At 46.6% G+C, this 13,984-nt stretch overlaps 1 protein-coding gene across 1 annotated transcript in view; it reads right to left on the bottom strand.

The window, feature by feature from the left end:
• The window catches only part of KCNQ3 (potassium voltage-gated channel subfamily Q member 3), a 288,456-nt gene extending 277,934 nt beyond the window's left edge, over positions 1-10,522 (bottom strand). The window contains exons 1-2 of the mRNA XM_024741287.1: positions 10,503-10,522; positions 9,343-9,747 (exon numbers count right to left, since the gene is read on the bottom strand). Of these exons, the coding sequence (XP_024597055.1) occupies positions 9,343-9,747; positions 10,503-10,522 (425 nt within the window). The remainder of the gene's footprint in view (positions 1-9,342; positions 9,748-10,502) is intronic.
• Positions 10,523-13,984: the final 3,462 nt, after the last annotated feature.

The raw sequence follows: 13,984 nt of genomic DNA on the forward strand, positions 1-13,984 counted from the left end.
CTCATTTTCCTCAACATCCTGGCACGAAGCTTGGCATTTGAGTCAGTACGTGTGGCCTTGAAATGAATGACCTTAGCATGCTAAACTGCACCTTTCCCATCACCTGGACAAAGCACAGGGAACTATGCTCAATATTTTGTAATAACCTATAAGGGAGAAGAAACTGAAAAGGAATATATATATACATATATACGTATAACCAAATCACTTTGTTGTACACCTGAAACTAACACAACATTGTAAATCAACTATACTCAATAAATTTTTTTTAATTAAACAAATTTTTTAATTAAAACAAAAGAAAAAACTCAAGGTGGAGAGGACATTTGAGGCACGGTCTATACAGAATCCGTGAATCTAAGAAAGCCCGTTCAGCTCAGCCAATGGTTTTCAGGTCTGGCTTCATATTAGAATCACTTAACAATGATGCCTGGACCCCACAGAGCAATGGTATCTGTTTCTGGGGTAAGGCCTTCATCTGTATGTGCTCTGTGCTGTTTGTGTGTGTTTGGTCTTCTCTTTTTTTTTTTAAAGTGTTTTTAACTTTTTATTTTAAAATGTTTTTAATTAGAAGGGTAATATAATCCACACATATATAAGCCTTGCCTAGATTTTCCAAGTGTTAATATTTTTGCCATGGTTTCTTCCTTCTCCCTCTTCCCCGTGTATGTATTGTGTACACATACACACACACTTACAGAGTCTGTATGTGTGCTGAACCACTTGAAGGTAAGTTGCAGATATCATGACACTTCACCACTAAGTATTACAGCACGCATCTCTTAAAAAAAAAAAGAACCTTCATCTACATAACCAAAATGTAATTATCATACTCAAGAAGTTAAATTTGGATATATATTGTCATCTCATATGGAATCCCTGTTCAAATCTTCTTAATTGTCCCTATAAGAGTATCTTTGATTGTTATTATTTTTTTAACTCAGGATCCAATCAAGAATCATGAATTGCATTGGTTTGTTTGTGTTTTTTCCAGCTGTACTGACATGTAATTGACATATAACATTGCACAAGCTTAAGGTACATGATGTGGTGATTAAATATGCATATATATTATAAGGTTCATAAACACATCCAACACCTCACATACTTGATTTTTTTGGTGAGAATTTTTAGGATCTGCTCTCTTAGCAGCTTTCAATTATACAACAGAGTTATTTTTAACTATAGTCACCAAGCTGTACATTAGATCCCCAGAACCTATTCATCTTATAACTGGAAGTTTGTACCCCCTGACCAACTTCATCCATTTCCTGCACCCCCCAGCCCCTGGCAACCACCAATCTGATCTCTGGTCCTGAGTTCAATTTTTTTAGATTCCTGTATAAGTGACATAATATAGTACTGTGTCTCTCTGACTTATTTCTCTTAGCATAATGCCCTCAAGGTTCATCCATGTTGTTGCAAATAGCATGATTTGCTTCTTTTCTATGGCTGGAAAAGATTCCATTTTTTACATATATATATACCACATTTTCTTCATCCATTCATCCAACAATGGACACTCAGGCTGTTTCCAAATCTAGTCTATTGTAAATAATACAGCAATGAACATGGGACTGCAAATAGCTCTGTAAGATACTGATTTCATCTCCTTTGGATATATATCCAGAGCTGGGATTGCTGGACCATATGGCAGTTCTATTTTTAATTTTGTGAGGGACCTCCATACTGTTTTCCCACAGTGGCTGCACCAGTTTACATTCCCACCAACAGTGCATAAGGGATCCCTTTTCTCCACATCCTTGCCAACACTCGTTATTTCTTGTCTTTTTGATGATGGCCATTCTGACAGGTGTGAGGTGGTATCTCGTTGTGGTTTTATTTTGCATTTCCCTGCTGATTAGTGGTGCTGAGCACCTTTTCATGTGCCTGTCGGCCATTTGTATATCTTCTTGGAAAAATATCTATTCAGATCCTTTGCCCATTTTTTAATCAGATTATTTGCTTCCTTGTTACTGAGTTGCATGAATTCTTTATATATTTTGGATATTAACCCCTCATCAAATACATGGTTGCAAATATTTTCTCCCCTACCATAGTTGCCTTTTCATTTGACTGATCACTTCTTTTGTGGTGCAGAAGTTTGATGCAGTCCCACTTGTCGATTCTCAAGTATTGCACTTGGTTGTCATGTGCCTTTAGCCTCCTTTAACTGAAACAGTTATCCTCATCTTTGTTTGTTTTCATGACATGCACCCTTTGAAAGAGACCACGCCAGATATCTTGCAGGATGTCCCACCATTCGGCTTTGACTTTGTTATTTCTTCATGATTAGATTCAGGTCATTTTAGGCACGACTGCAGGTATGTTGTAAATTTCCACTGAACTATTCAGGAGGAAGGTAGGGTCAGTTCGCCTCATTATAGAGAAGCTGGATGGCTTTGGTTCAGGTGGAGTCTGCCAGATTTCTCTTAAGGTGCCTTCTTGCCTAGGTGATTCACATGTGTATCAAAGTCTGAGAAGCCTTACTCCAAGTGTGGTCTGCAGACCAGCAGCACTGGTTTCCCCTGGGAACTTTCCAGAAATGCAGCTCTAAAGCGCCTCACCCTGGAAGGGAGAGTTTCCGTCCCTCTCTGTTACTCTTCTGGTACGTTGTCTTCTATAGAGGAGAACCATGACATGGTGAAGAGAGCACCACCTTGTGGGTGGAGGACTCCTGCGTGATCCGAGCTCCACCACCAAAGTAGTGTCAAGAGCCTGGGCAAATCTCAGCATCTGTCATTCATTTATAAAAGAGAGACACTGGGTACCCTCCATTCTAGCATGAAGGGCCATGTGATGTTAGCCCATTTCCTAGAAAGTGAATACGGGGCACCTGTGGTCACTGTCATTCCCAGCGTATAGCCTCACTGCTGCGCAGAGATCTGATGTTCAACCGTCACCTGACCTCTTCATTCTGCTTGAACAGCTTGAAAATGTCATAAGAAAGAAGGCCAGGAAGAAGTCAGGAAGTTCATAAAATGAGAAGAAAAATCAAATGAGATTATTAGAAAGGGGAGGGCGCATGGATTTTATGAGGGGGGTACAAGAAGAAGGCAGATTAAATACGGTTGAGAGGGGAAGCAAAAATGAAACCATATTTACTAAGTCTACAATGTGCTGGTGGAGGTCATGGAGAGGTCATGGTGGAGGTCATGGAGAGGTCATGGAGGAGGTCATGCAGAGGTCGTGGTGGAGGTCATGGAGAGGTCGTGACCGCTGGTAGACCTGTGAGCTGGCTCCTTATCCCTCCGGTGCTGGGCATGTACTCTGCCCACTGTTCCCACAGTGGGAGCTGTTTTCAAGGGTGCAGCCTTGGGTGAGCATATGTTGTTGAGACCACCTGGATAGTGTTACTGAACCCCATGAAGGCCTCTATATAAACTTTTAAGATGCTGGCAGTTGGGGGTGGAGATCTACCTGTCTTGCTGCCCAAGACAAGCCTCGTATGTAAGTTCTCTGCTTCTTAAACCAGGCTACTCATCCAGAGTGGCCTGCCTCTTTCTTCGGTCTCTCCTTGCCCTCCATGTACCCGACCAATTTCAGATTTCACCTGGGGAACTCCTGAGGTTGCAAATCAACACAATGCAGTGTTCAGGTGTCTAATATCATCACCTTGATTAAACTTCACAACAATCCTGGGGGTGTAGGTATTATTATCTCCATATCATAAATAAACTGAACTCCAGGGAAGTTGAGCAAAGTGCTCCAGGTCACAAAGCAAGGAAATAGCAAAGTTGGATTAAACCCAGGTCTGACTCCAAAGACCATGCTCTTACCACTGAGAAAGCATGACACAATACAGATCACCTCACACCTGTCAGAATGGCTATTATTTCAAACAAACAAAGAAAACGACACCCTAAGTGTTGGTGAGGACACAGAGAAACTGCAAGCCTTACACATTTTTGGTGAAAATGCAAAATGGTACAGCTGGAAAACAGTATGGAAGGTCCTCAAAAATTTAAAAATAAAACTACCGTGTGATCCAGCAATCCCACTTCTGAGTATTTCCTCAAAATATTATTATCAGGGGATCAAAGAGCTATTAGCACCTCCATGTTCACCGAAGTACTATTTACAGGAGCCAAGAGGTGGAAAACAACCTAAATGTCCATCAACAGATGAATGGAGAAAGAAAACAGAATACTGCTCAGTCTTAAGAAGGAAATTCTGCAGTACGTGGCAACACCGATGAACCTTGAGGACACTGTGCTAAGTGAAATAAGCCAATCACAGAAAGACAAACGTTGCAGGAGTCTACTTATATGAGGCATCTGAGACAGTCAAATTCACAGAGTCAGAGAGTAAAATGGTGGTTCCCCAGGGCTGGAGGGAGGAGAAAGAGGGAGTTACTAACCAACAGGCATAAAGTTTCAGTTAAGCAAGAGGAGAGATCAGCTGTACAACTCTGTGCCTACAGTCAACAGTAACACACTTAAGGATCTGTGGAGGGTAGGTTTCCTGTTAAGTGTTCTTGCCACAGTAAAATAAAAATTATTTAAAAATGAATGAGAGCTTTTCAAAATCCTTGGTTCGCAATAATGAGAAGGAAACCCGCAAAACTGAGGAAGAGAATGCAAAGAGGAAATCAGTGGGGTAAGAAAAAAAGTGAGGATGAACAGAGATGGTTAAGAAGACAAACATCTAGTGGGAAATGAGAAAGAATACGATACATGGGGGCAGAAAAGGAAGAGAATGGGATGAACAGAGTCAGAGAACAGAATAGCTGAGAGAACTGAGTCCAGCAGTCCATCCCCTCCGTAATGAATTACAAGTTGTAGCACTGGCTGAGATGCAGTTCAAGGGATTCCTTACGCCTAGGCCGGGAAGTTGACCAGATGGCCAAACTCCGAGATTTCTGCTAACACTAATGTTATTATTAGATGATATTGAATATTATTAAGATATTATTAGAGGGAGGGGATATAGGTATACATATAGCTGATTCACTTCGTCGTACCACAGAAACTAACACAACATTGTAAAGCAACTATACCCCAATAAAAAAAAGACATTATTAGAATACATGTTCTATTGGGGCAGAGATCAGACTGTTTTGTTTTGCTTGGTTTTGTTTACTGCTATAACGCCAATGTCTAGAAGAGAGCCAGGCGCAGCGAAGGCATTTCTATTGACTAACATCGACAACACAAAGTTCTATCTATTATTGAGCACTTCTTCTATGTAAGGTGCTCTTAGCTCCACAAGAGTCTATATTGAGAACATTTTTTAGACTAAGAAACTGAAACTCAGAGATCCAGCAACTTGCCCAGGAACATACTGGCCGTAAGAGGCAAAGCAAGTTTGGGAAATCAAATTTCTCTTACTTCAAAGACTTGCTAAGACTCTACTTTCCTAAGGGGTCTCAGTGAGAGGCCAGTGTCTCTCCTCCACCTTGAGGGCTGTAGCTCCTTTAGTCAATATGCTAGGTCCACCAGCCAGGCCCTTCACCTTCCAGAGCAGCTGCTGGGTCCTTGCGCTCCACCTCTCAGCCTTGCCTGCCCGATGTCCCAGGGGCCAGTCCACCTGAGAATGCAATCAGTGTGCATCTCGTGATCATTTCCCGTTGGCGGGTCAACAGGTGATCAACTGATCATAGCCAACTGGCCACGGAGAGGTGGTCAGGGTAGTGGGATGCTTGTATGGTTGCCAGTCCAGCAATAATGCCAAGATGAAGCCAGCATCTTCCCACTAACAGGCTAGGAAGGCGGAGTCCCCAGACAGCCTCAGGACAGCCACAGTGGCAGGTGTGTATGACTTTTAAGGAGACCCTATTTCAGAATCAACTAGTAAACACTTCGTGCCTAATACTGGGCTAATTTCATTCATATACACTACTTTCTTTTAAGCCTAAAAACCACCCTATGATGGGTGGTTTTCACCCTCAACTTATAGATCTTCCCCAGCTCGGCTCATGCAAAGTCAAAGAGACTGAAGGCAGAGTCCAGATGTGAACTTCAAGTCCAGCCCCTTTTCTACAGCATCAGAATCCTTTTCAGCCATGCAGCTAAAGATACAGAGAAGTGATCAGCCTTACTGGGGTCACAGCGTGGTCTCCCACCTCTCCCCTACTGTCCACCGTGAGACTTCTGAGAGCTATTCTCATCATTAACGTTCCGTAATGCTGACTACTTATTACTGTTCTGAGAACAGGAAAACCACGCAGAACAAAGTCTGGGTGAACCTGAGAGTATGCGTTCACTCATCCATTCAGCAAACGCTTACTGGGTGACTGCCGTGAGCCCAGAAGGATGCTGGGGACTGAGGTGGCTAAGACACAACACAGCCCTTCCTCAAAGTAGTTCTCAGTTCTGCCGGGGGAGGTGAGCAAACAGGTCAGCCCAGTGCAAAATCCTATGCTTGCGGATGCTGCTGAGGAGGGGCAATTCTAGCTCAGCTGGAGGGTCGGGGAAAAACCTCCCAGAGGAGGTGACATGAGAACTCGGCCCAGGTGAAAGTGAGTAGCCAGGAGAAAGCAAGGGATGGGCATTTAAGGCAAAGGGAGCAGGGGCGGGGCGGACGGGTGCGGTCTTTGATTCTCACATTTGCTGTATCCTGCCTTTGGGAGAGAAGGAAAAAAATCACATCTCATGGGTCCGGTTCATTTTTTTTTTTTAAAAAAAAGCGTGCACTAGCCTGGGAGCCCACGGTCAGCCCAAATTCCTGGCCTGCCTTCTGTCATTAACCACAGCCCAGAATAGGATAATGGCTGCTTTGAAGCACGAATTTCAGTGCTTGCAAAATCCTGAATCATCAATGATAGGTATGGTTTTGTTCACTTGACCAGACTTCCTCCCAGCTGGAGGAAGGATGTACAGTGCCTCCACCAACCAGGTATGCTTCAGTATCAGGAGCTCAAACCCAGCCCAATGGGTTTTCCTGTCTAGCGCCCCATTAATCAGAATCCCAATACCACCGCCACCCCAGGCCATGTCCCGTTTCCCTAACACTGTGGTTCCCTGGGTTCTGAGCAGCCCCTGCTTTGATTCCAAACTCCATTCCCAGCCATTTGCCAGCTGTGAGCTATGAAGGGGAGGCAGAGGCGGGACTAAGAGTCCTCTTACCAATGGGTGAGGGGCATCCAGGGACGCCTGGTAAAATACCCAGAGTCCCGCAGTTGTTGGCAGAGGGTCAGAACTGGAATCCGGGCTCACAAACAAGTGATGACCCACTGCATTCATATGTGAGCTCCAGCTATGGGATCCTGGACAAGTGGTGCTATCTGTTTTAGTTTTCATATCTTCACCTATCAAATGTAGGGAACAATTCCCACATCATAGCATCACGGTGGGAATGAAATGAAATAAATGATTTGCATGTGTGAAAGTGCCTTTCTCCTCCCATAGTTTGAAATTTTCCTGGGTCCTCTCTGGGAAACTGAGGCTACATACAGATTTTGGCATTCCCAAACCTGATTCCAGGTGATGGAATAATTCTAGAGAAGGATAACATTGAGGCCTTACCTATCCCTTCCCCAGACTGGTCAAGACAGGGCTGGAGCGCTGGCTGGGAAAGGTGGGAGGAGAAGAAAGAGGGAGCCCACAAACTCCAGTAGGACCCCAGGTTCGGAAGTCAGCCAACACGTACTGAACACCATTTACGTGCAAAAGGACATGTGAGACTGTGTATGCTTGTGTACACTCAAATAATTCGTGTGCCTTTTTTATTATCGCATATTCCAGTATTATCTTCAGTTCAATTGAACTAAATACAGCACTAGAGACAGAGACGAATATCTTTCAATCCCTTTTTACCACCTGAAGAAAGCAAATGGAAGAGCAACAATTGCTAACCCTTCTGTCCATTCACTAACGCCTGCAAATACACGCAGACATGAATGCCAAAGGCTGGACAGCCCCCCTCCACCCCACCGCCCAAAACCCATGTTCCTGGCTGCATGTCCTTAGTTCCTCAGTTTCCGGAAGGCGCCCTTTCCAGGCTTCGGTAACCTCTCTGATGAAACCTGTTGCCAAGCCTGAGGTCCTGTGCAGACGCCTCCACCTGGCGGCCAAAGCTGGAAAAGCCTTTCCAACCAAGGAAGATTGGCAGGTAGTGTTTAACTCCAAGGCTCCCCGAACTCCTTCCCACCACGTAGGTCATGGGTCAATTGGAGAAGGACAGAGAGGAATATCCATTGCTAAAGGCACAAGAAGGGTCAAGGTCTTGGCCGATTCCCCGCCAAAACCCTGGTAACGGGTACAGCCTCCTAAGAAGCAGCCATCAGGATGACTAAGCCACAGACAGGAAGAAAGGGGTACCTGGAAGTGCCCTGCCAGCCCTGAGGTGCGTGCTGCCAGCTGTGATTTCCCCTCCTGGAGAGGAGCCACCACTACCATCTTCGCCCTCTCCCCCAATACAGCAGGATTTTCTAGCCAGAGTGTCAGGAGTAGAAGTTCCATCTTCCTTCCCACCACGCATTTACATTCTGACTAGAAGGGGACCCTCTCCAGGGGGCAAACCTTCAGCCCAGGCCCCTTCACACTCCCGCTGCCCTTGCCCAGTCAAAGCAAGAGAAAAGCAAGCAGTTCAGGGGATATTAAGACCAAATTATGGAGATGTTTCAGCCAAAATTATCCCTGGCCCCCACCTACTGGCACTGTTAAGCCCTCACCCGTCAGTCTAGACTTAGAGCCTGAGAATCACAATCAATCTCCCCCCCATCCCTCTCTCTCTCATTAACTTCCCTAAAAAGAATCCCAAAACATGCATTTTGGCCAGTCCAAGTCCCCAACTGGAGCAAACCACGTTCCTTTCCATACGAGAATGGAGCCTTAAGAAGGTAGCACAAGCAACGCCATCGACACCCGCGCTCAAACACACACACACACACACACACACGCACACGCACACCCCACTGTGGGCAATGTACCACTCCCATCCCCAACTCCAGGATGTATCATTTAAAGTCAGCAGCGACCCCAAATAGAAGGGACCCACCCCGAGCAGAGCCTCAGAGCGCATGGGAAGATCCGCTTTATCCCGTTCGACCTCCTCGTTAATTAGAAAAACCACAGAATTCTTTTAAGCTTGGATACCAACATCCGGAGACGGTGCCATAACTGCGCACCCGCGCGCACACACACAGGCCAAAGCGGTCTCCAAATCAGCTGAGGAGCCACGCTTGGATCTTTCAAGCCCTGGTGTCCAACCCCCAGAGAGTGGTTCACAGACCCACACACACACCTACACAGCACAGGGCAGGCTGGTCTCCGATTCGGCGGACGGGCGCCCCTGGACTTTGAAGCCTCAGAGCCGTCCCCAGCTCCAGCCCACCGACCCCCCCCGAACCCCCAGCCACACGCCGCCTCTGAGGGGCGCCCCGAGCGGCCCGGTACTCACACGAGAGCGTGGTAGAGCAGCGCCCAGCCCCGCGGTCTCTCGAGGGCGTCGTAGATCAAAGTTTGGATGCGTCGGTACTTGGCGTTGTTCCTCTTGACTGGGCGGCTCAGGGGGGTCTTGGCCAGGAGCCCGATGCCCTGCGGGGTCCTCCGCAGCCCCTCGTCGCGGCCGCCGCCCTCCAGCAGCAGGGTCCCGTCTTTGTCAGCTCCGGCCCCGAGCGCCAAGGTGACTTGCTCCACGTCGCCCGGCGCCAGCCCCACTTTCCGCTCCTCGTCGCCCGCCGCCGCCGCCGCGTCCCCTCCGGCCAGCACCCGTGGGCGTTGGGGCTTACCCCCAGCGCGGCGCGCGGCGCGAAGAGGAGAAGCGGCTGGGGGCGTCGTCTCTTTTCCCGCGTTCGCCTGGGCCCTGCATCTTTACGTTTTCTCGTCACCTCCCAACCCAGCTTCTGGGCTTCGGAAGTAAGATCGAAGTTGCTGGGTTGGCCAAGGCCGAGCGCACCGCGAACCCACCCGCTCGGTGCTAGCAATGCTTGTGGCTCCCTAGTCCCTTTGGTTCATGGTTCGTGGTGGACAGTTCCGCCCTCACCTCCCGGCCCTTTGAATGGCACCTCCATCAACTAGAGTGAGCAGAGACCGAAGAAATAGGACAAGGGGAATTAACTTGTTCTCTAAGCAGGTCATTCCCTCTCTTGCCTGAGTTTCTGTTCATTCATTCAATCAGTGACTAAACCCACGTGAGTAAGAGAGGCGATGTTCTAGGACCAGGGCAGACGAGGTCCCTGCGCACAGAAAGCTTGCATTCCTGAAAGGTGGAAGACAATAACGGAAAAACAATCATAACAGCATAGTTTCCTATATTGGTAATTCAACGAGGAAAGAAAATAGCGTCCTGTGCTACAAGCGGGGAACTTCTTTAAGTTGGTTGCTCCTGGAAGAGCTCATTGTGGAGGTGACATTTGGAGGTGAGGTTTGATGGTAAGCTGGAAAAACTACGTAAATGTCCAGGAGAGCCTTCCAGGCAGCAGAACAGCAAGCGCAAAGGTGAAGAGCAGCTTCAGCTTACTGAGCTCCGAGGAGAGTAGAAGGAGGTGAGGCCTCAGTTGGGGGTTGGGGGGTGTAGATCTTGTTAATTCACTAGGGGTCGTGCCCTTTGAACCTAACCCCCCCCTTCCTTCTACCATCGCCGCCAGCATTAGAGAAACCCTTCATTCCTGCTGCCCAGGCACCTGGTGCCTCCTTTATTTTTCACTCTCTCTCCTTTTGTCTGCTGGGGTGGAGGGGAGGGTGTGTAAGCAAGGCCAAGCCAAAGATCTATCCCTAGTGTGCAGAAAGGAGCCCCCAGAAGGCCTGCATGTGGAACGTGGCTCTGGATTTGCCTGGAGGAGTTGGCCAAGGAGAGTGAAAGAGAGTGAAGGGCAGGGGACTGGGGAGAGAGGAAATGGGGAAAGGGAGAAAGGATGGAGGAGGGGAGAAGAATTGGGGTGAGGAAGGAGGAGGGGGACCTGTATGAATGACTGTCAGAGGGAAGAACCTCAAAAATCTCAGCAGCAACAAGGGTGCAGTTTCAAGAAGGGAGTTAAGCTATGCTACAAAGCTGAAGTCCTTAAAATGGTGTTGCATTGGCACAAAAACTGCTTGGTGCAACAGAATCGGTTGCCCAGAAAGTGACTCTAATGTGAGAACTACATATAAAATAAGACATGAAAACTTATTCCTTGGTCAATGGGCTGCAGGATGGGTTTTGTGAAGGTTACATGAATTGGTAGATGGAAACGTGACTCCCCGCACGGTGGGACCCCGGTAAATGTTTACGAATAAATTAATGCTCAACAATTAGTTGGAACATGTTAGTAACCAGTCAGTGCAAACTCTGGGAAGGAGGAAAAGTATGGAGAAATGGAACTGCCTGGACGAGAAAAGGTCCAAACAGAAGCTGGGCACCTGAAGCAGGCTCCTTAACATTTGTTAAGCCTCCACCCCACCAGAGCACCAACACATGCAGGTACTTTCTGTCCCAGCCCAATTCCAGCTACCTAGAACCACTCTGCCCTTCATATTTGAGCACCTTTTGTAAAGTTACCTTCCCCCACAATCCCTTGCTGTTTTATTCATTCATTACATTTATCACTGCCTAAAATGATCATATTTGCATTTTGTTTACTATTATCTTTCTAAACAAGCACAGGGGCTCAGCATCCTAGAAGAACACCTGTTCTATATAATAGTAAGCGCTCAGTATTTATTGCCAGCATGAAAGAATGATGAATAAATGAATGCAGAATGCAAAGACTCCAGAACAATGCCTGGTACCTAATGAAGCACTGGCTGTATGTTTGTGTATGAGATTTTTGTTTTTGTCTTTTACTATTATGAAAGTCTTTAATCTTAGGAAATCTGAATACTGTTGTAACTTCAGTAACATAGTGACAAAAACATTTTGACAGTACTTAAAAAGCCTCACTAGATAAGCTCAAAAGGGTACTAGTCAAGGACTACATAGAAAGAAGGCATAAGAAAGAATTCAATACTGTGCAATGCATCAAAAGTTCAGATTTCCAAAGTGACAGTTTGGACCTCAGGCACGTGAGGAGGCTTCTATCTTGATAAGGTCCTCAGACTGTCAAATATTAACGTTTTAAGATCCAGCGCGGGGACTGTTCATGCCCCCCAAAAAGGGTGAAGAAAAGTCAATATCAAATTTGTAACTCTGATCCAGTTAAACCCGATGATAGGGAAACTGCCAGGGAGTTTGGAAATGGATTTGCTTCAATGATTTTATAATCTGATGGAGAGTGTTGTTCAGATAGGGAGTTTGGAAATGTCACAAAAAACTGGGTGCCATTTGGGAGACTATGTAATCTCAACCCTCTTTAGCACATTTTCCTGCTAATGGAAATCAGATGTCTATATCCCACTGGAAGGAATCTTCTTTGAAGCCAAAATCCCAAAAGCCTCAGGTGTCAACTTGGTATTGGCACCAAGACAGAGTTCAGTGACAGAGTATCCTCAAGAGTCAGGCAGGGGCCATGGTGGAAACAACAGGGCATCCCCCTCCTGGCTTTGCATGCCAGCTCTGCACAACTTGTTATCTTGAAAACCCAGCCACTTCCTAGTTCTTAAATTTTCCTCTCGGGATCCCTCCTCTCTTCATTTGCTTTTGTTTTCACCTCTCCTGGTGTTCATCTCACTGTACTTTAGGGCGAGTGAAGTCTTTCCCCTTTGCAGGCGGGGAGCCTTGCTGAGAATGAATAAGGAGAGAGAGAGAGACAGAGACAGAGAGAGACAGAGAGAGAGAGACCAAAAGACCTCCTCTGAGCCTCAGTTTCCACCTTTGTAGATCATACGTCTTAGGGTTAGGCGTGTAGTGGCCAGATGAACAGAAATGTGCTTGTAGGAGGTGATAATACTCCAGTGCCGGTTACTACTACTGTAATCAAATGAGCCGGGTAGTACCTCAGGTTCACAGGAACAGGCTAATGGGGACCCTACCTACCCTCTCTCCCTGCTCCCAAAACACAGTAAATAACTGTTTTAGACCATGTTTAAATTTGCTTTTAGTATTTGTTGCATAAGAAGTGCATATAGTTGTAGAGAAATTATGAAATATAAATCAGCAAAAAGGCAACGATAATAATTTGTCATCTTGTTACCCAGAAGTACCCTCTGCTAACATTCTGGCGGTGACTATTGCCAACGCTACTGCAGCAAAAACCAACGCTCAGCCCCCAGAATGGCACCTTCCCCCGGTGTCCAGCCAGCCACCCGGTGGCAGGTTGATTACATTGGACCTTCCAACCGTGGGTGGGGGAGATGTGACCTCACTAGAACAGACATATCTCCTGGATACAGAATCACCTCCCTTGCCCATGATGTTTCTGCCAACATCACCCTCTATGGACTGAACATACTGTATTCACTATCGTAGAATCCCACATAAAACTGCTTCTGATCAGATCATGCATCCCCACCATGCTTGTTATAACTCTACCTCTGGGAGGAGCCAGTGAGACAGGTCTTTGCAGCTAAGGAGACACCCTTTGCTTTTTTGGAAGAGACAGCACAAGCTCCAATTTGGGGTCTGTAACAACCCAGGCCAAAAGGACATATATTTGGAAAGGAAGGATCCCACGCCTCCCCTGTATGTATTTTTGTTCTTGAAAACCCAACTACAGCAAATCCTCAAAGTTGCTGCCCTATTCCCTTCCTCCATGCCTTTGTTTGTCTTCCTTTTCCTAAACTTCAGACCACTCTACATGAGGGCTTCGTTGCAAGTGAGAAGCCTTCCTGGGAATGAAAAAGATGAAAGTGGCGGAAGGACACCCCTGCACCTGTGACCCAGAGGATGAGGGCAGCTTAAAGTATGGAATTTAGACCCGGACCCAAATTCGGGTCCTGGCTCTGTGCCTTTGAGCTTAGTGACCTTGACCTAGTTGCTGAACTCATATCTGACCTCAGTTTCCTCATCTGTAAAATGGTCTGATCACCATTCAGGGATCCATGATGAGGCAGAGCTGTGTAGCCTGTGATGTACTATGCACCTTACTCGAAGGTGTCTGGACACATGACTGTGGAAGGCAGCTCAAATCAGGCGTGATGGGGAATGAATGAGCCCCCAGCCACATGGCACTCACCTTCACCCCAGA

The sequence above is a fragment of the Neophocaena asiaeorientalis genome, unplaced genomic scaffold (genome assembly GCF_003031525.2).
Source record: "Neophocaena asiaeorientalis asiaeorientalis breed wild unplaced genomic scaffold, Neophocaena_asiaeorientalis_V1.1 scaffold177, whole genome shotgun sequence".
Lineage (NCBI taxonomy): Eukaryota > Metazoa > Chordata > Mammalia > Artiodactyla > Phocoenidae > Neophocaena > Neophocaena asiaeorientalis.